Source organism: Equus przewalskii, chromosome 10 (assembly GCF_037783145.1).
Source record: "Equus przewalskii isolate Varuska chromosome 10, EquPr2, whole genome shotgun sequence".
Classification (NCBI taxonomy): domain Eukaryota; kingdom Metazoa; phylum Chordata; class Mammalia; order Perissodactyla; family Equidae; genus Equus; species Equus przewalskii.
Genome location: NC_091840.1, coordinates 23,126,763 through 23,152,536, shown reverse-complemented (window position 1 = coordinate 23,152,536; position 25,774 = coordinate 23,126,763). Strand labels below are relative to the sequence as shown.

General features: G+C 52.9%; 1 protein-coding gene across 3 annotated transcripts in view; it reads right to left on the bottom strand.

Annotated features, from left to right (window-relative positions):
• Positions 1 to 25,774, bottom strand: part of PLXDC1 (plexin domain containing 1) — a 55,442-nt gene that overhangs the window by 4,763 nt on the left and 24,905 nt on the right. Inside the window, exons 3-13 of one of the 3 annotated variants that reach the window (XR_011523012.1) lie at positions 24,946 to 25,089; positions 24,504 to 24,573; positions 23,767 to 23,889; positions 23,031 to 23,149; positions 22,033 to 22,132; positions 13,506 to 13,601; positions 9,289 to 9,370; positions 5,708 to 5,768; positions 4,609 to 4,744; positions 2,428 to 2,510; positions 1,499 to 1,619 (exon numbers count right to left, since the gene is read on the bottom strand). Coding sequence is in view for 2 of the 3 variants with exons in the window: in XM_070560509.1 (XP_070416610.1) it covers positions 2,302 to 2,510; positions 4,609 to 4,744; positions 5,708 to 5,768; positions 9,289 to 9,370; positions 13,506 to 13,601; positions 22,033 to 22,132; positions 23,031 to 23,149; positions 23,767 to 23,889; positions 24,504 to 24,573; positions 24,946 to 25,089 (1,140 nt within the window). In the remaining variant the exon portion in view is untranslated. Of the gene's footprint in view, positions 1 to 1,498; positions 1,620 to 2,176; positions 2,511 to 4,608; positions 4,745 to 5,707; positions 5,769 to 9,288; positions 9,371 to 13,505; positions 13,602 to 22,032; positions 22,133 to 23,030; positions 23,150 to 23,766; positions 23,890 to 24,503; positions 24,574 to 24,945; positions 25,090 to 25,774 lie in introns of those variants that run through there. The other 2 variants (XM_070560509.1, XM_070560508.1) reach the window with 2 other exon arrangements.

The following is a 25,774-nucleotide window of genomic DNA, read 5'->3' as shown; positions in this document are numbered from 1 at the left end:
GGAGAGAAGGCGCAAGATTAGTGGAATCATTATGGCCTTTGTCACTTTAGGTCCAAATGGACTTTAGGGAGATTCAGTCCCATCCTTCATTTTAGAGGCAAGGAAACTGAAGCACAGAGAGGGGAGGTGACTTACTCAAAGTCACACAGCAGTGTAATGATAGAAGGCCATGAACAAGCCAACTTTTCCTAGTCTTACGTTCATTCAGTCAAGAACTCTTTATTGAGTGTTTACTACTACGAGTTTGAGCACCGGGAGTAGGCACTGGGGGTGGACTCAGGAGGTCTCTGCCCTCAGGGAGTTAACATGTGCGGGGGATGGAGAGACAGTTAAAATCCAGCACAATGAAGCTCTAACTTGGGGCCTCACCCAGACAAAGGGAGTCAAGCAAGGATGAGATATGGGGCTGGCAAAAAGGGTTCCAGACAGAGGAAAGAGTGTGGGCAAAGGCCCCGAGTCAGCAAGAACTAGGCCAGTTGAGAAATAAGCAGCAGTTCAGCGGAGCTGGAGGGCGGAGAGGAGGTGAGTGGGGGTTGGTGAGGGTGAGGTTGGGGTGGGGGCACGGCTGTCTGGAAAGCCAAATCGAGGACCCTTCGCGTTCTCCTCAGGGACATGCGGACGCTGAAGGATCTGAGGAGGGTGTGTGTGTCACCAGAGCAGATTTGCCTGGAGGACGGTGTGGAGGACAGATTTCCACGCCGACACTCTCTGCACCTCAAGGTGCATGTCCTGCGGCTTCCTAGATAAGTCCCAGTGGTTGGCCTTCCTGTGGCTCTGCCCCACGGAGTCATATGGGAAAAGGAGAGCAAGAGTTCCAGGTCAGGAGAAGGTTCTAGATGACTGGAGATGGCTGCTTTAAGCACCAAAACTTGAAACAAATTGAACCGTTCCACAACTTATGGCCCCCAGCATGCATTTCGTTTCCCTTCCCGCTCCAGCCCCTCTACAATCCAGGTCATCTTAAAGGCTTTACTGGGTCCCTTTCGTTCACAGATGCTCAAGGCCCTTCACAATTTGTCTCCTGTCTTCTTTCCTCCTGTTACTTGCCACCACTCACCCCTGTGGCAGTGGCCATAACAAGTGGCCCAAGGCTCTCCCGACCTTGGAGATCTCTCAGGCCTCTGAGCAGCTGTACATACTGTTCCTCCTGCAGGGATGCCCTTCCTCTCCTTTACCATCCCTCTTTCAAAAGTCCCACTTCTGAAATGCCCTCTGCAGGGCTGGGCTTAGGGTGACACCAGCGAAACAGGGTCCGATCCTGTCTTTATTTAAAATTTTGATACTTTATTCATCATGGAATTTTGGCATTCATTTTGATTTTTATAAATATTACATTAAAATATTATTTATGATCATTGCTTTTTTCTTTTGGTGTCTTCCTACATTTTATACCTGAGTGGAGTGCCTCATTTGCCTCACCCCGGTCCTGGCCCTGGCCCTGTCACTTCCCAGAGGACAGATGGGTGTGTCTTCCTCTGTGTCCACTTGCATTTGGTACCTGTTTCTGCAGCATCTTGGGTCCCACTGTTCCCCTAGACTGTGAGCCCCCAGCACCCCACCTCTTTCCATTCCCAGTGCCTGGATACGGCACCCTGCTGTGCTGTACATTTCCAATAAACCTTAAAATATAAAAAAAAATCACATCAGATAATGGAAGAATAAACCACAAGAAAATTTGTCAATGGCTCCCTACAGAGGAAAGAGGGAATGGGGAGAGAACTAGAAACTAAACTTCTTTGAATATACCTGCTTTTGTAGATTTGACTCTGGAACCACGTAAACTATCATTTAATTACTACATAACTACAAAAAATTAAATTTAAAAAGCACCCCTAAAAACTGAAAGTAAAACAAGACAAATAGACAGTTGTAGACTTAGAAGGATCTTTCTTTAGGGATTTCGATAAACAGGGGATTTAAATGGAGCTCTAGGGGCTGGCCCAGTGGCACAGCGGTTAAGTGTGCATGTTCCACTTTGGTGACCCGGGGTTCGCCAGTTCAGATCCCGGGTGTGGACACGGCACCATTTGGCAAGCCATGCTGTGGCAGTCGTCCCACATAGAAAGTAGAGGAAGATGGGCACGGATGGGAGCTAGGGCCAGTCTTCCTCAGCAAAAAGAGGAGGATTGGTGGCAGTTAGCTCAGGGCTAATCTTCCTCAAAAAAAAAGAAACAACTCTGAGTCTATTTTGTTACTGCAAGAGTTGAAAATAATGAATTGGTTAATTAAAACTGACTAAAGTAACCCTAAATATCATTGGGCAAATTACCTTGATTCCAATCAACTTGTTTTGAATGTAGATCATTGAAATCCATGATAGCCCAGTCCACAACTACCCCTGCAGACAAAAGGACCTCCAGCCGGTCCCTCCCACAAAGCGGCCGAAGGTGACCACACTGTGCCCACAACAGCTTTTCTCTCACTCACCAAAGGCTGGTTCCCAGCTGCCATTTTGTTGGCGGTCCATGGAATGCATATTGGCTCCCTAACTAATGGATTGTGGTGGAGTCCTAGAAAACTCACACAGAAATAAACGAGTGTGAGGTTATTGCGTGAGTGATCGTTTTTCTGTAGTCAGCTGTCACTGCTTGCTGCTATCAATGTGCTCCGCTCAGCTGCTCATCAGATGAGCCCTCCTACTGCACACGGTTATTCCAGGTGTGGGCCTGTCCTTCCTTGTGATAAAACTCATGGGCTTTGTGGTGGAGGCTTGCCACTCCAAGGACATTCTCGGTCACTGAAGGGGGTAGCATTTGATTGCAAGTGAGCAACTCTTAAAATCCAGCCCCCATACCTCCTGGTCCCCCCGGCCCTCTCTGCTCCTCTGCCTGGCTGGTGCCAGGGGGTCCACGCACCCTCCAGCAACCTGCTCCAGCTAACTCTCTGCTCTCTAACCCTGCCCTGCCCAGGCGGGGCCCTTTGGCTGGAGTGCTGTAACCTCTTCGTTCACATCTCCCTGTATGTGAGACAGACTGCGCGGGGTAGACTCCCACCTCTGGACTGGATTTTTAACTTGCTGATGGCAAGGTCTCCTCCTGCTCCTGTTTCATTTAATCCCCCACAGCACCAGCATGATGCTACTTTCAATACCTGTGCCTTAACCAGCTCCTTGTTATTCCCAGGCAACTTCAGAGTGATGGGTGTCATCCGACTCTGCCTCACTTCTCCACTTTTCACTATTTTTCCCTGTCCCCTAAATCCCTGAAGACTTTTTTCTATTTCTTTCAGCACCAAGAAAAGCAGTGGAGTCGAGGGGCAAGATCACTGCTTTTGGAGCTGGATGAGACCTGACTCCACCTCTTCCTGGCTGTGTGACCCTGGGCAAGTCATCGACCTCTCTGAACCTTAGTGTCTCCTCTATAAAATGGGGATAAAAGAGCATCAACATACAGGATTGTTCGAAGGACTAGTGAGTATTAATGCCTGCACAAGGGTAGCACTCTAGCTGGCACATGGTCAGTCCCCCGAAAAGGTTGGCTCTTCCTATCGTTTGTTCACTTTCCTATATAACTTCCCTCTGGCCAGATCCATGAGTTCCTGCTTTAATTCTCTAGGCTGCATTTAGAAGGCAGGGGACGCCATGGAAAGAACATTCTACCCCTTACTCCTCATGTAACCCTGAGTAACCTACCTTGGCCCTATGAGCCCGTTTCTGTATCTAAAAAATGGGATTGTGGCTGAATAATGTTTTAAAATATTAACTTCTGCTCTTCTCCCCTTTCCTCTTTTCCATGTGCCCCTTTCAAGCAGGTATCTGGCTCAGGGGAGGTGATAAAAACCTACGAGTCTCTCAGTTGTAGCCTAAGGGCGAGGGGCTAAAACATGTGATGTATTGAAAAAGGATGAGAGAGAGGAACTTCTCAGAAATAGCCAAAGAATCCTGGCGGGTCTGCACAAGGTTTCCCCAGACACCTCGCAGTGCTTCCCAGTGGATGGACCTCCAGCAGCTTCTTCGAGACACCCAGGCCTCGAGATGGCAGGGAAACCCCTGGGGAGAGTCAGGCCCAAAGAAGCAGGGACGGATCAGCAGCAGCCCAAGATGGACAGAGCTGCCCACTCCGACCTTCTGCCCACACAGGTCACAGCAGCAGGGAGCCAAGCCCCAGGTGGCTGAGGTGGAATTCCACCCCCCGCCCCCCAGCTGAGCGAGGGTCAAGAGCCAGAAGCAAAGTTATAGAAAAATTAGGCACTCTCTCTCTCACGTCTGAGTGTGTGGCCTGAGCTCATGCCTGCTTCACAGATGCTGAGACCTCGCTGGTTCTGTGCGGATTGCTGTTCAGATTAACTGGGATATATTATACAAAATACCTGGCACTGGGCTGGGGCATTAATTTTCCCCCTGGCCACAGTGAATTCTGTCCCACAGCCCTGGCATGGGCCAGCACAATGTTTGGAACCTGGGCGTGGAGTCCACTCACTCAGCCTGGCTCTGCTTCTCAGCAGTATGTGACCCCCAGCTCTCTGAGCCTCAGGTCCCTCATCTGTGAAGGGACGGGGCAATTCCGACTCATCTGTGATAACCCCCATCAGGGATAGCGATGCTCCAGGGTGGCAGCTCTTCCCCCCGTGGCTTCTCTCCCCTCCTCCCCACCCAGGCTCAGGCCTTACCTTCCGTGGTGAGGCTGTCGATGAACAGGGAGGAGGAGGTGGTGGTGAGGTCTCCTTCAAAGGGGCTGAAGGAGCTCTCGGGGGAAGACGAGTAGTGGTCCTCGTCCTGGAAGTCCTCACACGTCCTGCCTTCTGCCTGCAAGAGAGGCCCAGCGCTGCCCTGCACAGAGGCCTCGCCAGTGGGCACGCCACACAGCGAGGAGCCCTCAAACAGGAGGACGGTGGGGGCAGCTTCATCCCTCAGTGGCTGGAACCTTTAGGATTCCGGTGCATGGTGCAAGCGTGGTAATCTAACCAAAGCTGGGCCCTGAATGCATTTAAGCCTTCCACTTTATCCTGAAAGCATCTTATCTTACAGGGCAATTTATCTGTCAGCTGCCTCGAATCCTTCCTCAAGGAAGGAGCTGAGATGCCAATCTTAAGTAAACAGAGCAAATCTGTACATTCACCAACAGCCAACGTCAGAAGTGGGCTGCTGGACAAGAGTCTTTTTTTAAGGTCAGAAAAAGACAGCTCACCCAGCCTCACTGATAAAACAGATGGTGGTGAGTGCGTGGCAGTGGGGTCCGGAGGGTTTATGGTTAAATGCTGGCGGTACTGGCCCCCAGCTCTTGGGGCCATGTTGGGATTAAATCAGAGCAAGCAGAGCAGCATGCAGTGACGTCCTGGGCACACGCAATGTGCTTGCACTGCAAGAAGGGATGGAGAGCGGAAGGGAGGGAGAAAGGACGCATGGATGAATGGATCTGTCTGTGTTGGAATAAGGTGTGAAAATAGGATGCACCCCACCCAGAATCAAAGTGTTGAGCATTCTGGAAAATTCCAGCAATGGGAAGGGACCTCTATGGGATTCTACATGGGAGGTGCTTGGAACAACCCTCGTCACTCCCAGAACAACTGCCTCCCTCAAACCCAATGGCTGGAGCAGTGGCAGGCCCTTCATGAACGTCACCAGGTACACAGCCTCCCAGAGGACCCAAGTCCCCAGTGGAAGGGGGAATTTCACCAAGAGCCAAAGACACCTTGAGAAGAGCCAGAAGACCAGCAGCTGGCTGGCAGTCCTACCATATCCACAACCTGGCTCACTTAAGCCTCTCACCTCCTGGGCACAGCCGTAGGTCAGCCACTCCTGGCGGTAGCGGTCAAAGCCACTGGAGCATCTGCAGGGAACCAAAAGGTCAGAGGTGTGATGAGATTGGCAGAGAAGCCCTCCCCTGCACTTCCCCCCATGCAGTAACAGCTCTCTGATGATAGGGAGGAGGGGCTAACCTCCCAGGGCCAGAGGGGTCAGGCTCCCCAAGACCACCAGGCAGGTGCCCTTGACACCAGGCAGCTGAGGGGTCAGGAGTCAGATCCTCCTGTCTCCACTACTCCTTCCCCAGCATCCCCACCCTCCTCCTGACCCAGCTCCCCAGGACCAAAGCCACTTCTGCCCAACGTGTATGTGTAGGGGCTTATGGACTGCATGACTGCTAATGGCCTTTAAGGCCCCCTTGACTCTGGGCTGCCATGAAACTGCTGAGAATCCAGGGGATTCACACACATGTTCTCATCTTGCTCATTCACTGAGCCCCCGTCTTGGTGGAGGGGCCTAAACTTGGTAAGGAGAGGCTGGGCCGAAGGTGGACATCAGCAGATTTAGCCAACACCAAGTGATCATTAAAAGGCCAAAATGAGGGTCCTGCCAAGGGCTGGGAGAGATTAAAAACTGGCTGATGAGGGTCACCCAAGAGGACTTTGTGCAGCTCAGACGGCTGGACGGTGCCAAGCACTTCCCTAGGGAAGGGGTGGGGGCATGAGGATGAACCCGAGAATGTTCTCCATGGCATTGCGCTCCCGTTTCCATTCCTCACTCTGGTGCTGGGGGACCCACCAAGCCCTCCTCAGGCGTGCGCACGGACATCTGCACGGGAAGGACATCACGAGCCACCAGTGCTGAGGAAGGACTCGTGGCTAGTTAACTTTCTGCACTGGCAAGTGCCCGCCCACGTGCCCGAGAGCCGGTGAGGCCAAAGGCCAGGGCTTTCCAGGCACTCTCGGTCTTTCTTTCTTTTTTTTTTTTGGAAGATTTTATTTTTTTCCTTTTTCTCCCCAAAGCACGCCCCCCCCCCCGACCCCGTACATGGTTGTATATTCTTCGTGGTAGTGGCATGTGGGATATTCTTCGTTGTTGTGGCATGTGGGACGCTGCCTCAGCGTGGTTTGATGAGCAGTGCCATGTCCTCACCCAAGAAACACTGGGCCACCTGCAGTGGAGCACGTGAACTTAACCACTCGGCCACGGGGCCAGCCCCTCGGTCTTTCTTTCTGAAGATGCTCCCATAGGCTCTGAGCTGCTCCTTCCGTAGCAGGGACGGCTGAACTAAGGCATCCACACTCGGTCCTCCGTGCCCAGTGCTGTGGGGGATGGAGGACTAGGGCCGCTATTGGGGGATGGGAACTAAAGCTTCTTTTAGGCCAAACTAACTGACTCTTTCAAGGATTGAACATTTGACATAGGTCTAAAAGTATCACATTCGAAGCCCTGAGCCAACCAACCCAGATTCAAAGAAGAACACAAAAAATGGCCATTTATCGAGCATCTCCTGAGTGCCAGGTGCTGCCCCAGTCACAGGCTGCTCCTGCACCATCTCGTGGGACCCTCTCATCGACACTGTAAGGCACGGATAATACCCTCATTTCCAGAGCCAAATCCTGGAGTTAAGGTCACCCTTAGACTCCAGAGTGGGCCACTGGGGGGCACTGTGGGATGAAAGGAGGACACCTGCATGGTAAGCGAAATTGTCTAAGTCAGATCCAGCCCCAGCGCAGGGAGAGAGAGCCCTGGGAGGCTGCAGAGGGCAGAGTGGGTGCAGGGGAAGGGGAAGCCAAGATCCCACGTGGCGACTGCAAGCAGCTGTTGGTAGGAGAGACCATGGTGGCCGGCCCCACTGCACCAGGTCTGCCCTCTGGCTTTTTAGGGATCTGGAGTCGGCTCCCAGTTGTAGCTGAGGCTCCAGAGAGCTGGCAAGGAGGGGCCTGTGCTGGGGTGAGCCCAGGCCCACGGGCATCTGGGAAGAGGATTTCCAGCACTGAGTCAGCCTTGCACGCTCTCTGATGGAGCGTCTCTGTCCTAGAGCTGCATAACCATAGTGTCCCACCCGAGGCCCTGCCCTCCCCCTACCTGAGCAACCCTCATTAAACTGTCCCGGTCACTGCGTTTGGGCGTAGGCAGTAAATGGGGGTGTGTCATTGCGAGGGTTTTGCTTCATCTGACCCATTTTACAGTTCTCATGGCTCAACTCTTGTTAGACGCTGAGTCACAAAGTGGCAGCTGTCCCCAGAATTCCAGGGCTCATCCCAGGTCATCTGGATTACCTCCCCACGCTCAGACAGTGGCTCCCAAACTTGAAAGTGTATAGATGGACCATGCAGCAAAGCTCTGCTCCAGGAAGAACCCACCTGGGGTTTACCCTGTGTACACCCCCTGAGGCTCTGTGCCTTTCATGCAAAGCGCCCTGAAGGCTTTGCAGAAATGCTGTTTGGTATTTAAGGAGTTAAATAATGGCACGTTCCTCACTCACAGAACCCCAGTCCATTTTACAGGAAAAACAAACTGAGGCCCCAAGAGAGTGAATAAGAGCACAGCTGGTGGGAAAAACACCTGGGAAGCCTGACTAGGGACCCTGTCTCCTCCTGGCCGAGAGCTGTGCTGCGTCCTGGGTGCTGGGTAGGCCACCTGTAATGGCAACAGCTTCTATTTCTACACCAGGACATTGGAAAGGAGCGAAGGAAACGCCAACAGCTGCATGACAGCTGCATGGAACTCGGAGACTCTGTAATTTGCAATTTTCAAGACTGTCTTAAAGGCTCCTGGAGTTCATAGGGCTCCCCACTCCAATGAGAGCCCTAGTCCCCAAAGAAATTTTTTTTTTCTCCTGCCATTTATTTGTCTTGGACGGGAGAATTCTGGGTCTAATCTGTGAGGAAGTGATTTCAGAGCAAGGAGTGGAAGATGAGTCGGATTTAAGAACTTTATCCCTGACCCTGAATCTCATCCAGAATTTTCTCTGCTTCCAAAACTAAGCAAACACAGCTTGGGAGCTTCCTCAACTTTCCACAGACGCCTGCCATTTCCACACCCCTGGTTTTCAGGAAACCATTACAGCCTGAGAAAGATCCTTGGATGGTGTTTTGGGGTCATGGGGCTCTTGCCCAATGGCAATGGGTCTTTGGATCATGCCGTCTCTGAGCCGGCAGATCTCACGCTTGTTCGCAGATGCGGCACTGTGTTAACACGCAGGCTCCGGGGCTTCTTTCCCAGAGATCCCCATGCAGGGGGGCCTGGGGTGGGTCCCAGGAATCTGTAGGTTTAACCCAAGCCCTAGCTGATTCTGGAACACTTGCAGCTGTGGATCACTTCTTTGCAAAGCCCCACCCTAGGATGAACCAACCCTTTCCAGGTGAGAGGAGGCAGCTGCAGTAGCTGGAATCTCTGAATGGTCCTCCAGGAGCCCCGGGTCACCACAGGGACCCTGCAGGGAGAAACTCACTTCTGTGACATTCTTGATCTGAGGGTCACTGGCCAGAGAAGCCCTCATGTTGGCCAGGAGGCCCGAGGCTGGGGGTGGGGCTGCACCACTGTCCCCGCCTCCTCCACAGTCTGCCTGAGGGAACCAGAGGGTCAGCCTAGGCACAAACCTCTGGAGGACATGGCACCAGCTGCAGTTGAAGGTCAGGTCCGAGGACATGCAGGCGTCACAGCTCCGATGCTGCAGGCAGGCTGCAAGAGAGAAGCCAGCAGCCCCTCAGCACCAGCTCTCCGCGGGCCTTCAAAAGGTGCAACTTTCCTGAACGCTGGCTCCTTACAGAACTATGGAGTCTCTGCCAGGCGGGCACCCTAGAGGTCATTCATCCACCTTCACTCGAGTCCAGCCTCAATTCCGCCATCTCTCCCTCCCTTCCTTCCTTCTTCTTTCTGTCATCAGGAGGTCAGGCCCTGAGCCGGTGCTGGGGATTCAGCAGTGAGACCTGGTCCCTGCCTTCCTGGGCCTTATAGTCATCTGGGGAGACAGACACTAAACAGATAGTCAAACAAGAATACCTATATAGTATCATTGTGATGAGGTTTCTGAAGGAAAATTACAAGGTCCTAAAAGCATGTACAAAGGGATCTCACCTAGCCTTGGAAGTCATACTTCTGAGCTGTTGCCTACAACTACGGGATTGAGAAGGATTTTTTTTAATTGAGATCTATCTGACATACAACACGGTGTAAGTTTGAGGCGTACAACGTTTTGGTTTGATAAATTTATACTGCAATATGGTTGCCATCTTAGCTAACACTTCTATCACATCACGTAATTATCATTTATTCTCATGGTGGGAACAATTAAAATCTGGTCTCTTAGCAAGTTTAATGTTTATAATACAGTTTTGTTTATAATCACAGAGAAGCATTGTTTAAGATGTTCTGGCTTGACGCCCATCCAGTGCTTGCTGGGAGCACTCACTCCCCACTCCTGACGTTCGGTCCCTGTGGAGGGATGGGTGTCAGAGTCCTGCTCCTAGCCTCCCTCCACCTCCTCACTCGCCTTCTCCCAAGGAAATCTGAGCGCTGAGTTTGGGAAGGTAAACTAGGCGTATATAATTTCATCCTTTCTTGTCCCTCTCCTCTTGGAAATGAGCTACCCCCAAGGGGTGTGCTGACATCTCTGCTCATCTAGGCTTACATCTTCCTTGGGAAGTTACTGAACCTCTTGGTACCTCAGTACCTCACTTGTACTAGAGGGATCATGATGCTATCTGCTTGGTTGACCTGCCATGAGGATGAAGTAAGACCTAGAGGGGCTTTATAATAGAGCCGGCCAAGTGGTAAGCCCAGTAAATGCCTCTTATTGTTATTGACCGTGGTCTTATTCATTCCTCTCAGTGTACCTATCAGGTATTCATTCACTCATTGACCCATCCATTCATTCTTTCAACAAAATGCCCGCCACGGGCCAGGCGCTGACCCAGGTGCTGGAGATACAGCGGTGACCAGGACAGACAGAAGTGCTGCCCGAAAGGAGCCTGCAGTCTAGTGGAGGTGACAACCCACAAAGACACAGACAAATTCGTCTACACTAGGGTTTGCTGAGAGAAGGCTGTGAAAGAAGTAGAACAGAATGACAGCAGGGGGGTGTTCTACTCAGGGAGGTTGAGGAGAGGATGTTTGGGCAGGGGCTGGGAGAAGGGAAGAAGTGAGTCCGGCAGTTCTCCAGGGGGAGGAGAGGTCCAAGCAGAAGGGCCCCTGTGTGTAGAGGCCCAGGAGGACCACATCCCAGGAGTGCTCCCAACAGCAGCCAGGATGCTAACAGGCTGGGCAGAGGGGAGAGGCAGAGGGTGGTAGGAATGAGGAGGAGTGGCAGCTGGAGCCTAGCCTGAGCAGGGCAGGGTCGGAGAACAGAGGAGTCAGTGTGAGCAGGTTGCTGGAGGGTGCGTGGATCCCCGGGGCACCAGCCAGGCAGAGGAGCAGAGAAGGCCAGGGGAGCAGGAGGTATAGGGGCTGGATTTTAAGAGTTGCTCACCTGCAATTGAATGCTACCCACTTCAGTGACCCAGAATGACCTCGGAGGCACAAAACCCATGCCTTTTATTACAAGGAGGGACAGGCCCTTACCCAGAATAACTGTGTAGAGTAGAAGGGCTCATCGGATGAGCAGCTGAGCAGAGCACATTGATAGCAGGAAGAAGTGACAGCTGACTACAGAAAAATGACCACTCATGCATAACCTCACATGCATTTCCTCATGATGTGAGTTGTCTGGGACTCTACCACAATCTATTAGTTAGGGAACCCATATGCATTCCATGGATCCCAAACAAGATGGCAGCTGGGAACCAGCCCTTGGTGAGTGAGAAAAAAGCTGTAGTGGGCACAGTGTGGTCACCTTCAGTCACTTTGTGGGAAGGACTGGCTGTAGATGGCAATGTGTCCTTTTGTCTACTAGGGCTTTACAGGCCCTGGAAGGGTGGATGGAAGCCATCAGCAGAAAACAGGCAGGGACTGGCCTGGCCCGAGAACAAGAGCTCTCTGGATGTTTTGTTCCCTGGTGTATGCAGAGGGCCAAGAACGGGGCCCAGCATGTGGTAGGCACTTAACAAATGCTTATGGATTCGAGGTATAGATGCTTTTGGTATTCCCATTTTACAGAGAAGGAAACTGAGGTTTGGAGAGAGTCACAGAGCTAAGACTGGCAGGTCTGGGTTTGAACTGATGTCTATCTGAGCCAAAAGCCTGAGCTCTTAGCCTCAAGGTCCCACTGTGGGTTCCCCTGCCCCAGCTTCCACCTTCACCCCTGGCCACCTTTTCATGAGTCTCTTCTAGAAGAGGGACCGGCCATGGAGTGCAGAGTGTGACGGCTTGGAGATAGCCCATCCACACCTCAGGAAGAATCTTGGCTAAGTCCTCCCTACCCAAAGGTGGAGGAGAAAGCCTGGGGCTATGGGATGCAGGGTTTTCTGAGGACAAAGCCAAATCACAGCCTTGGGAGCATTGCCCCCTCCCCCACCAGCTGCACCCACATGGGTGCCCCTGGCCTCCCATGAGAAATGGTCACTCCCAGTGACTCTGGAGGCCCCTTAAATGGCTCTAGTCAAACTGAGAAAAAACCCTAGGCACCTTGTGGGGTATTCATAAAACCCGCTGACCTTTATTTCTCATCTGCATTTCAGATGTCCTGCATGCTATTAAACGCTCACAAAATTCACCGGAGGGGTGGGAAGTGGCTTCAATGTACACACAGTGTCCCAGAAACGCATTCCCAGGGCGGTTGGCTTCTTCCGCCTACCCTTGGGCGTCCTTGCTCCTGAAAGCAGTTTTATTCAAGTCCGAGGACTTGAGGTTTGCTCTCCCCAGTCCTTGAGGAATCCCTGGTTCTCAGACCCCAATCTCTCCTGCCTAAAGGGAGGGCGACTGGGGTGAGGGAGGGGCTGTGACCTGCAAGGTGTCGTAGCCCTGTGACCCCCTGGTGTCTGGGTTCTTCCTCTTTTCCAGGGGAGGACACCTGCTGAGCCCCAGCTAAGAGGTGGCCCAGCATCCGAGAAGCACCTTCCTCCTCCTCTTCTTTCTCTACCCCCTGCTCCCAGGACCTACAGGGAATAGGGAGGGAGAGCCAGAGACACAAGAAGGTGTGGAGAAGGCCGTGGTTCCAGAAGGAAGCTGGGAGGCACCATGAGACAGGAGAGGAAATTCAAACAATCTTTTAAAAAGACAAGAATGGGAGTGCGGTCCTCCTTTCCCTCCCTCTCCCAAGCTGCCCTGACCACATCCTGAAGAGCATCGAACCCCATCCTGCGAGGTCCACAGCCGCTGGGGCCTCGGCCATGAGGTGCGTTCAGCTGTAGGTGAGTCGGGTACAAAGGGAGAGGGCTGGGGTCCCTGGTTCCTGAGGGGCTCCTGGGTAAATTCCTCTATTGCCTTCTGCCTGTGGAGTCCAGGATTACCCCTCCCCTAAGGAAAATACAATGAAAACTTTAAGGACCAATTAATTCAGTTCCTGGATTACCTTCCTGAGGACTCCGTCGAAGTTCTCAGAGGTGCATCTTTCCTGGGTTTCAATTATGTGTCAACAACAATAGCTGTCATCCATCAAGCACAAACCACACCCCAGGCCTGGGCTGTGCCAGTTAGCATCGGAGCTGCCTCTTACATCCTCAATTCCACCTACTGTGGTTCTAACCCTTCCCACAGCTCTGAGAGGGAGGTGGTGTCAGGCCCATGTGACAAGTGAGAAATGGAGACCCAGAGAAGTGAGGTGGCCATATCTACACAGGCGTCAGTGGTGGGCCTGAGAATGGAACCCAGTCTGTTTGACTCTAAAGCTCTTTCCAGGACAGTGGAATGCCCTCACACACTGGCAATGACCCCTACTCACTTGGCAATGGCGTGAACTCCACGGCCGACATGCTGGTGATTTTGGTGGGGTCCAGCTCCACACGGTGGTATTCGAAGATGGTCCTTCGCCGAGATTCTGAAACAGAGGCAGAGCCTGTCGCCAGGAGCATCTCACGGCCAGCGCAATCCGACACCTGTACCTGGAGCCTGACAGGTGGGCAAGAGACTGTAGCCAGTGGAACAGGGAGTCAGTAGGCAGCCACCGAGGGCGGGAAGTAAACTCTCAACCCGGGACAGTGATGCTGAGCCACAGGGAGACCGGCGGACGGAGCTGACCTTGAGAGGAGAGCTTCATATCACAAGCAGGTTCAACTACTCGGTGCAGAGGCCTGGCTGCTCCTGACATAGGGGATCCCATGCTTCTGCATGCCTCTGTGCCTTCACAGCTGCTGTTCCCTTGACCCTTCCATCCCTTCTCTCCTTGTCTAGCTCATGGCTCCAGATTCAGCTCAAGAGCCACTTCCTCTGAGCAGCCCCCCTGGACCAGCTCCCTCCTCTTCCCCACGTAGTCATTAGGGTCTATCTGGAGGACGGGGAGCACTAGACTGTGAGCATCCGGTCCTGAACCTGACCCCAGTGAGCACTCTGCCAATATCTGCAGATGGACAGGCTGACCTTGGAGCACCTCTCGCCTCCTGGATGGAGGCCACAGCGAGGTTCAGGGTCTGGAGCCAGGCTTACATCCCACCTCGGTCCCTGCAGAAACTTTCAGACTCACTGGATAACCTTAGGGCCCCAGTTTCTTGTCTGTGATGTGGAAAGACAGAAACACCTACCACAACACCCTTGGGAGGAAAAAACTGTAATTATAGATGAAAAGACTTTTAGACTTTTTCTAAAATGGCAATCTGAGATGCTCTGATATCTCCCACCACGTCCCCAGCCCCACCCAAGAACCACGACTCGGGTGGGAGGAGAGGTCCAGGTCGTCCTGCAGGGTGCTCCCCAGGTCAGCCCGGCCCAGGTGTGGGCTTTACGAGCCATGAGGTGGGCCACCACTTTGGAGACTCACATAAATCATGTTGAGAGCTGCATCAGCAAGTTGTCCTGCCATTCATTTCACAAGTGGGGAAACTGAGGCCCAGACAGATTAACCCACGAACTGATAAAACTTTGTATAACACTTTACAATTTACCAAGCCTATCCACAGCCTTCAATGGAAAACATCTATTTAAATGAGAAAACTCATACAAAAGCACACACCACCAGGCACCCTATTCATTCACTCATTCAACACAGAGGTCCGGGCACCTGCTACGTCCAGGGGCTGCGCTAAGTCCCGAGCACTCAGTGACATGCAAGAGAGACCTGGCCCTGACCCCACGGGGCCCACATCATTGGAGGTTACCAGGATATGACTCCTCCCACAACTCTCTCAGGGACACGGACAGACATCGCTGTTCCCCCCACTTCACAAAGGAGGAAAGTGACATCAAAGAGGTGACATTATTTGCCCAAAGGCACACAGCCTTTCTTTTTTTTGCAGAGGCTAGACTTAAAACTCAGGCCTCGAAGCCAGTGCAGCTCCCAAGGTCACCAAAGCTGTGTAGAAAAATGTGTAACAACTGGCTCCTGGCAGGGGACGGGCAGGAGGAGTCCGGACTTGTCGCATTTGCTGAGTTCCACGGTGTAAATACTTCCCCGTGGCTGATTTCAAGCTACCAGTTTGGAGTCACTGAGCACGGAATCGGGCAGAGATGTGGTCAGTCTGCTCTCGTGAATCAGTGTCAGCGCTCCAGCACACTACTGCATATGGTTTCTTTATTTGTGTTTCTAAAAGAGTTAAAGGGAAACATTCACAACTTCCTTAAAAATAAATAATTAAGCCAACATCCCAAAGATTGAGTAATGGTGTGTTTATTTTTCTCCTAAACAACCCTAAGTCTGAGAGAGGAGAGGTCCAGGAGGGAAACCTCATAAATATTAGGCAGTAACTACCAGCTGTCTACAGGGTGACCAAGGTCCTGGGGAGGACAGAGCCCTCCCTCCAAAGCCGGGGGACAGAGGTCCAAAGAGCCCTTTGTGAGCGTGTGCACATCCACACAGACACACACACACACACATCCACACACACACAGACACACAGACACAGACACACATCCACACAGACACACACACACATCCACACACAAACAGATTATTTTGATACAAGAAAGGCCCCTTGTCAAGCAAGTGTGGGGTCTGAGAGATTGCCATGAGGAAGGGCACCTTTCTATAATTCATCTGCCCACAGGAGGCACCAATTTTCAATTCACACGAAGGCCCATATGTGCTGCAGGGCCCTCCCTGTGTGACACCAACTGCCGTATAAAGATGGCCTGGGCTTTGAGTGAGCCTGGGGCATGCAGGACATCTAGGTGGAGGATGGGGAAGTTCTAGGCAGACTTTCACAGCTCCATCCCATCCACTACCCATCTCTCCTCCTGAAAAATCACCCTTTTAGCACCAAAATATAATAGGATAAAAAATAAATGTGAAACTCCAGGTCGCCCAAGGTCCTGAGGCTGTGGGGTCTAGAGTTGACGGAAACTTTTCTTCCTCTATCTGCCTCATCCTTCACGCTCAGCTCGAATGACACACCCTCCTTGAAGGCCTCCCCACCCTTGGGTGCAGTTAGTGGCCCTCCTCTGAGCTCCACAACCCCTTGTGCAATGTCCAGTGTCACCTGTTACACTGCTTGGTCAATATTTACTTGGCTGGCCCCCCACCCCACCAAGCTGCAAGCGCCCCAAGGGCAGAGCCTGCAAGTTGTTTGTCTCTGTACTGTAGCCCCTAGCCCCCGGCCCTGCACTTAACACGGCCTCAAGAAACGACTGTGAACGAATGAATGGGTTACAGATAGTCATGAAAACCTCAGCAACTTATTATAACTTCAGCCTACAGCCCAAAGGAAGAACGTCCTTCCTCCCCAGCCGACCACAGATTACGGCCTTTCTCAAAAGGGCAGCCCCCAGTGGGCCACAGAAAGCTAGACATGCCCCTTCCTAAGTTAGAGCTTAAAGTAGGAGGAGAGATGGCTTCTAGGTTTCCCCCACCTTCAAGGATGTTGGGGAGAACTCACCCTCCGTCAGAAGGAAGAGAAATGGGAGGGACAGAGAGAGTCAGGGTCAGGGCACAAATGGAGACACGGACTTGTCAAGGGAGCAGATTTCAGGGATAGAGACACCAAATGGCAGCCAGGGAAGGCGGGGCTCCCAGCAAACATCACACCAGAATCTAGGGAGGGGTCTCCCCACCAGCCAGGCTGGGGAACAGAGTTGGGGCTGTGCCTCAAGTAAGGGTGCAGCCGGAGATGCTCAAACGTGTGCCACAACCCAGCACAGCCCTATCAGCCGGGCGGGGAGATGAGCGTGGTAGGAAGGCGGATGAGGGTGGTGTGCGGAAATCTATCTCTGATTAAAAATATTTGCTCACTTCAACTGCCAACTTGTACTTGTTTGAGTGTGTGGCTTTGGTAATATTTTTATTTCTCTATCAACAGAACCTTTAATATCCCCGCCTGAGTTATTTGCTTTTGGATTATCTCGCCAACATCTGGGCTCGCCCAAGGACGATGACGTCCATCGTATGACCAGCAGATCCCTTCCGGAACCAGGACGGAGGCCACCCCAAAGCCACATTTCTGACACTTTGAGATGTTCCATTTTATCTCTGCTTCCGATCATCAAAGATTCAGAACTACTGAGGTCCATACATGGAAAGCTCTGGCGCCCAATCAAGAAATGTTAATGGCTCAAAAGAGACGTTTACACGTCCTGTTTTGTTTCAGCACCAGACACCAGTGGGAGAGAGTTTGATCGGTCAGAAGAAATCAGACAGACAGACTCTGCCACAAACCTCCCTCCAAAACAGATGATTATGATACAAAAAATATAAGACGCTCGTTCGGAAAAAGTTGTCATTCACTCACTCATGTAGTCCTTTGCTCATTTGGTTATTCGTTCAATAACCATGCATCACACCCCACAGGGGACCCCAGAGATAAACACAATGAGGGGCCTGTATCTCAAGGGGCTTTCAGCCCAGGAGGGGAGGCAGGAGATTCCTCCTCAGCACCGAAGCCAAGTAGGAAAGGGGCTGAGACAGAAGAAGAGGCAAGCAATGGGAAGACTCAGCGAGCAGAGGAGAGAGAAAAAGAGAAGAGAGGAGTGAAAAGAGGGGAGGAGGGCCCCTGATGGATAAAAAGCTCTGATGAAGCTTGTACAGGAGGCTTTATCAGGAGAGGCAGGAAGACAAAATGGGCCAGATCTGGAGACGATACACTGCCCCACTCCACGCCCTCACTTGGCTCATCTTTCCCACCCCCCTGCAGCCAGATCCAGGGCCTCCCATCTCCCTCACCCAGCAGTCCAGCACAAAGGTACAAGCCTCTGACACATTTCTGGACTCAAGTCTGCCTTTGAGGGGAAAGGAAAGTTCTGGTAAAGGAGAAGGCCCACGTGTTAGGATCATCCGAGGCCATTCTGGGGCCAGCCAAGGGGCAAGCTACAATTTGGAGCCTTTTATAATGAAAACCTCATTAATTGATTCCACTAATTCAGAATCTGTTGATTTTGATGTTGGCTACACTGAAGTTGCTTTTAAACAAATGAGTAGAGGAAATTATATTGACTTCTGGGGGCCCCTCCAGCCAAATAAACAGTACATAACCCACCCTATAAGTTTTGTGTGCCTCTGCAAAAAGATGCTAGTTGCACATGAATCTTTTCTCTGCATCAAAGCACGCTCTGCAGACTCTCTGCTCCAAAGCCTGTGTAGCAGTTTATACAAGGAACTGATGGTAAGAAAAACTCTGGCTGTTTTCAGTATTTCCTTCCCTCAACCCCAGGGGTGAGATTGTGCAGAATTCCCTCCACGCATCAAGCAGGGATGAGAGGAGACTGTTTGGACCCTGGTCGAGGAGACAGTGCCCCAGACAGGGTTCAGTGGCTGGGTGATTCTTTTTTTTTTCTTTTTTTGAGGAAGATTAGCCCTGAGCTAACATTTGCCACCAATTCTCCTCTTTTTGCTGAGGAAGGCTGGCCCTGAGCTAACATCCGTGCCCACCTTCCTCCACTTTATATGTGGGATGCCTACCATAGCATGATTTGTCAAGCGGTGCCATGTCGGCACCCGGGATCCGAACTGACGAACCCTAGGCCTCCGAGGCGAAACGTGCGCACTTAACCACTGCGCCACCAGGCCAGCCTCTGGGTGATTTCTGAATAGCGGGGAGCCAGACTCCACTCCTCACAGTGCCCCAGGCAGGGAAGAGCCAAGCTTGAGGACAAGGACAGTGACACCATTCATTCTATAGGACCAGGTGGGCTTGGACAATGGGACTATCCCTGGTAAGAATAGGGTCTGCAGACCAGAGGGCTCTCCCTAAACTTCTGTCTCATTTAAGCTCTGGTTATTCGGGACTTACTGTTATTTGCAGCTCAACCTAATCCAGACTAATTCTCTACTTCTTGGGTTGAATATCAGACCCAGAGGAATCTGACCTCTTAGCCACATAAAAGCCATCACTCCCCAAAGTGGAGATCACAGCCCATTTTAAAACCCAATGAAGGCCACGGGTACTGTCCCAGAAAAATATATGCATGGGCATATGCTCCACTCGCATCTCAATATTCCTTCCAAGTCTATGCCTGGAGCCCCAAGCTAAAGGCCTCTGACAAAAAGAGATGCAATTACCAAAGCACTCACCCCAGACTCAAGTGGTGTCAGGCCCTGTTCTCACTTAGGGTCACCATGGAGTGGAGGACAGGGTCTCTGCCACACCTACTCTCTTCAGCGACACTCACTTGCACTGTTACTCATTTTTTGGGGGCACCTGCCCTGCCACAGGCCCTGGGCTAGGTGCTGGGGCCACAGTGAGCTCCCAAGGAGCGCAAAGCTAGTTGGGGACAAGGAGGATGAGCAGGGCAGTGTGATGACAAAGTGCTAAGGGGACAGAGGAGGAAACCACGAATCCTGCTGCATGGAGCTAGAGCAATGGGTGAGTAGAATTTTGCCAAGGGGTGAAAGGGCTGGGGTGTGGGGCATTTTATACGAGGAACTGTGTCACGGAGATGCAGACAGCCCTTGACATGTTTGGGGGACACAGGGCATGCAGACCAGTGCTGCCCAGACAGAGAGGGTTTGGAGGGGAGCCTATAAAGGTAGGGTGTGCCCAGCTGCAAAGGGCCTTGAATGCCACACTAAGGATTTTGACTTAATGCTATAGGCAACAAGGAGCCAGAGAGTGATATGATCAGATTTGTCTGGCAGTGACAAGAAGGAATAGGGGACAGAGGGAAGGGAGACTGGAGGCTGGAGCTGCCGGGCGGCTTTCACCTGGCCTGTGGACCTAACACCTCAGCAAACAGCACCTGGAGTCACGGAATCCGGAGGCTCCGCAGGCAGAGCGCTTGCGTCTCCGGGCCTCACAGAACAGGCGCAGCTTCCCTCCTGTTATTTCAGGCGGACTGTGCTTCCCCCACCCCTCTTTACCCCGCCTCCCTGCTCCATGGCTAAAACAGCCTTTCATTCCAGAATCACAGAGGAGCCTCAGATGCAGACCCTCCCCAGGGAACTGACTTCCTCTAATTCGCCCTCATTCAACAGCTGGATCCAAAACACATTTCCTGAGACTCTGCCGTGCACAAAGCCGTGTGAGGGAGGCACAGACGAAACAAAGACCCTGCTCCTGACGGTTCTGTAATGCACGGGGAAGGGTGGAGTATGGACACCAAGAACTGTTCTTCCTGCAAAACAGCCTGCGGTGGGTGTACATATGGTGGGGGGCGTTTGGGGAACTGAGGAGGAAAGGATTCACCCCTCTGGGTGGGGTGGGGGTGGGTCAGATGTAGAGTCTCAATGGCGGATCCCGGGGTTTAAAAAAAACATAAGATCTGGGTTTCAGTTCTCCCCTTCGTAGCTGGGTGACCACAAGCAAGTCACTCCACCTCTCTGAGCCTCTGTGTGCTCGTTTAGAAAGGGACAAAGGTACAGACTTCACTTACAATGTTGGGAGGAGGATCCAGTAAGATACTGTAAAGCTCAGCGCCTGGGGACAGGATTATAGTCATGGTGGGAGGCAGCCTCTAAAATGGCCCCCAGGGATCTCTGCCTCCTGGCATTCACACCTGTGCAATCCTGTCCTGAGCACCGGCTGGACCTAGTGACTTGCTTCCAACCAGCAGAATATGGCAAAAGTGACGGGATGGCCCTTCTAAAATCAGGTTATGAAAAGACTCTGGTTTCCATCTTGCTCATCTTCCACTGCTGCCCTCCTTGCCTGCTCTGATGGATGGTGCTGCCATGCTGCGAGCTGTCCTGTGGGGAGGTCCACAGGGCAGGAACTGAGGGGGGAACTGAACCCTGCCAACAACCACACGAGAGCTCTTGGAAGTAGACCCCCCATCAATCGTTGAGATGACTGTAATGGCGGCAAACAGCTTGAGAGCAGCCTGTGAAAGACCCTGAACCAGAGGACCCAGCTAAGTCATGCTTTGCTTCCTGATCCACAGAAACTCTGAGATAATGTGTTTGTTGCTTTAAGCTGCTAAGTTTCAGGGTAATTTGTTATGCAGCAGTAGCTAACTAATACAATTAGGATGATACTGAGACTATCTGGCAACCAGCTCAGTACAGGCGTGAACCAACGACTTAGAGCAGACGCCGACTGCAGCCGTGGGGCCGGATCTTGGAGGTCCCTGCTCAGCCCCTCGCTAGAGCACTGGGAGTTCAGGGGGGCGGTCAGGGGAGGGGCAGGTGAAGTGGCGGGAATTTATCTGATGGAAATACTCACTCTGAGGCATAAAAGTACCTACCTGCAAGAAGATTCACTGCAGCCTTATTTGTTGTAGCAAAAGGTTGGAAACAACTGAGAAGCCTGCGCCCAGGGACTGGTTAATTTAAGGCACATCCATGCAATGGGCTATCATGCAGCCACTACACAGAATGAGATGTGTGCTGACGTGGAATGATGGGCAGGATATACTTCGTTCAGGAGCAGAACAGAGGACAGACAGCATATGCCATCATTTGTGTTAAATACACGTATACATACTTCCCTGAAGGCTTGTAGCTCTAGAAATAGCCTAGCAGGCCAGGTTGCCTCCTGGAAGTGAAACTGGGGGATGCAGGTTGGGGGGATGGGAGAGAAACGGGATTTTCCTGTCTCCTGAAACCCCCTGTGACGCTCCTTCCATCACCCGGGTGGGGGGCATTAGGGTTGTGTTCTGGGAGGACCCATAAACCCTACTTCAGTGTCTTTGGAGATTTTCTAAAGGGGGGTGGTGCTGAGTGGAAGGGCGCTGGCTCCCTTTCCTCTTAACACTAAGAATGGTGCCTCCCATGGGGGATTTTAGTGGGAAAAATGGTTCCTCTGCTTTAACAGAGAAAGATGGAAACTCACCATGCCCTCTTTCTCCCCTTAGTTCCCACTCGACTCTCGCCATCCATCCACTCCCCACCAGCCTGCCCAGTGTGAGTTGAGTCCAACCCAGTCCCCGTCTCCGCTGGATCCCTGGGGACTCACCTGGTACTTCTGGGGATGGATTGAGAACCATGAAGGCGTCTGACAGGCCTGCCTTGACGGGGTGCTGGGAGGAGCTGATTTCCAGGACTGACATAGGGATCTGCAGCAGGAAGAAGAGGCTCCATTACCCCCCAAACCCTCGTGGGCCAACCTAGACCTCCCTCTGAGCCCCAGACCCACCTGCCTGCTTGGCGTTGCCTCTTGGAGGACTCCAAGACATCTCAAACCCAATGGGCCCCCACCCAAATTCCAAGTCTTCCCCACACCAGCTCCTTTTCCTTTTCTCCATCTTTGTGAATGGCACCTCCACGCAGGCCAGAAAACTAGGAATCACCCTCGGCCCCTCCCTTTCCTTCATTTCCCCTCCTCCAGCTGATACATCTCCCAATCCTGCTAATTAGCCTGCTAACTGTCTCTCCAGTTCTCTCCATCGCCCTCCATCTACCCGAGGCTGGCATCACCTCTCATAAATTATCTCCCAGCATTTCCTCTGAGCCCCCAACGATCTGTCTCTACTCTGAAGCCACATGGACCTTAGTCAAAGGCAGATCTGCTTGTTCCCCTGCCCCATCTTGCTCCTCCCCCTCCAGCCACACTCTGTCCTGTCTCAGAACCTTTGCTCGTGCATTCCCGGAACACATTTCTCTCTCCTCTTTGCTTCCTTAACTCCTATGCATCCTGCAGATTTCAACTCTGTTTCTCAGGAAACCCTTCCTGGACACCTGCTCGGATAAAGAGCCCCATGAAGGGTTCTCCTGGAACCCAGCTTCTCCACTTCCGAGCACTTGTCACAGTGGCAATTCCACATTTGTTCCTGCAATTTCTGTCTATCTTCCCAACCAGACTCACAGCTCCACAAGGGCAGGGCCCGCAGCCACCTTATTCACGGCTGCACCTCAGCACAAGCCCCAGGCCTGGCACATTGCTTCTCTACAGATATTTGCTGAGTGAAAGAAAGGCCCCAAGACCCAGCCATCTCTGCAGCTGGGCCCCCTCACCTCTTTGTAGCCGAAAACGATGCGGCCGTCACGGTGCAGAGCTGCCTGGAAGGTGAAGCTGCCCCTGTCCTCCCGGCCTTGGAGGTAGACGTGGTCCCACTGGACCACAAACACAGTCCCTGGGGAGAAGAGCAGAGACCTGGCTGAACGGGGAGGTAGTGCAGGGAGCAGGGCCCTGCAGAAATGGTGGCCGGCGTGGAGGGGCCACAGGTCAGGTCCCTTAGGGACGATGGAGGCAGTCTGCAAATTCGACTGGAGGCAGGAGCTGGTAGCCTGGCTTCCAAGCTTGGGAGGAAGCAGAAGACCCTGCTTCAGCCCCCCGGATGCCATGCCTGATCATGTCCTAGCCCAGGCACGACCCTTCCTTCTTGCCTATCCTGACCCCTTGAAAGGAAAAGGAGGAGAAATAGGAGAGATGTCTGTTTCCCTGGGGTGGGGGAGTGGGTGCTCAAGGGACAACCTGTGAGAGTAAGAAACAAGAAAGGTCCCTGGTATTTACTTCACCTCTACTAAGAGCCGAGCACTCTCACTTCGTATCTCATCTGATCTGCTGGGTGGCAGGCATTTTGTCTCCATCTTACAGATGAGGAAACCGAATACAGAAAAGTGTGGTGGCTGCCTTGCTGTGTGACTCTGGGCAAGTTCCTTGCCTTCTCTGGGCCTTGGACTCCTCTACAGGGGCCGGACCAAAGGAGCCCTGGAGCTGGGTGACTTAAACTCTGAAATCTGGTCTCACCATTATCAAAGTAAGCAACTGTGGAATTGTCGGAGTAGCCAGGGTTGAAGTTGGCCATCAGAGGGGCCACGTACTGAGTAGCTGTGAGCATCCGATGGATCACGTCACCCATGAAGATGAAGCCTGGGTGGGGAGAAGTGCAGACGAATCACCAGAGATGGCCCAGAGGGGTTGCTTCCTTGGGCTTTTTTCCCCAAGGGCAGGAAGGAGCGGCGCAGATGGGGCTGGAAGCAAGCTTTGGACCTCTGTCCCCCATCCCTACCTGGTGGACTTTGGGTCTGGCATGTATGGAGCAAAAGGGTCCCAGACCAGAGAAGTTTCTCCCTGTGCCTCCAGGTGGGCACAAACTCCCACCTCTCCCTCTCCCTAGGAAAGTGCGCAGGAATGAAAAATGGGCTCCTCATACCAACAGGGAGCCTGGTCCCAGGAACCAGGCTCTCAGTGCAGTCTCTCCTTCCCTCTCATTCACAGACTCAGAACCACAGGGACACTGGGACTGCCCACGCTGGCCTGAGCCGGCCCAGAGGGAAACACACACATACAAGCAAGTCAGCTGATGTGAGGGAAGTATTCTGACACACCCACTGCCCTGCTTCCTGAGAGTGGAGTTTCAAGAGTGCCAAACGTGGGTCCCTCCCCTGTCCATCTATACCACCCTGTCTCTGGTAAACCTCCCCAGGTAGGTCCCCCAAGTTCTGGCTGAGATCTTCAAACCCTCCCCACTGACACAGCCTTACCTCCGGTTGCTATGGTGATCTGCCGCAGAGGATGCCCGTAGAAAGGGAAATCGAAGGACAAGACCACTCTCTGCAAGGGACGGGGGAGGGTCAGCATGGGCCGAGCTGCAGGCCAGGGGGCTGCCCCATGCTTGTCTGGATGGGGGTGGGGGTCGTGGGGGGAACAGGGATGTCCATGGCGGGCCCCCAGGACCACAGGTGAGCACCCTAACTCTGGCAAAGCTCCCGGGATCCCCTGGAAGGCAGCTCCCAGGCCACAGACCTCAGGCCACAGCCATGCCCACTTAGCAGGTGGGGTGGGCCGGCCCCCAGCCTCCCAGCCTAGGGCAGCACTGCCGGGGACCGGGGCATTCACCGAAGCCTGCCGGGGACCGGGGCACTCACCGAAGCCTGCCGGGGACCGGGGCACTCACCGAAGCCTGCCGGGGACCGGGGCACTCACCGAAGCCTGCCGGTGGGTGTTGGAGAGGATTCTGTGGGCCTTCACTTGGCTCCGGTTGGCCTCAGCCACGTCCACCCACAGCTCCCGGCTGCGGGGCTCACTGGGGCCGTACAGACGGGACACATAGTAGCTGTGGTTGTCCTCCTGCCACCATCCAAGACAGACCCCACAGGAGGCATGAGGAGTCCGGCATGCCAGGAACCACCTGCCCCTCCCCAACCCAGACTTCTGGATACAAGAAGTCATCGCCCTCCCAGGGTGCTGGACTTGTGCCCCAGAGGGCTGGTGCAGGCTTGGGAGCCCATGGGCTCTCCTCGGCCCCAGACAGCTCAGTACTAGGCCCCTAGCTCTAGCAGCTCTGGCCCCAGCAAAATCCACCCTGCTGTACCCATGCTCAGCCCTGCCATTCCCAGATGGGTCAGGAGGCTTGTCCTGAGTTTCTGCGGAGCACACCCAAGGCAGAGCTCGGACTGAGGGGTCACAAACAGAGCCCTTGTCTTCAGGGAGCTCCCAGACTGGGGGAGAGACACAGTCCCCACCCTGGGAGTACGCTGTTTAAGGGAGAATTAAAAACTGGATCGTAGAAGCCACCAGTCTAAAGATGGAGGCAGACCCTGATCTTGGGGAGTTGCTAGTCTGATGGAGGAGGTGGGACTTATGCAAACAGACCTCACACAGAGAGATAAAGCAGGGCCATACTACAGTCGCTGGAGTGTTGAGAAAGGGGAGAAGAGCAGCCAGGATTCCTTCAGGACATATTTCTAACCTCTACTCTGTGTCCCATGGGGATAAAACAAAAAAGCCAGAATGCGGAGGGCTGGGAGTTAAT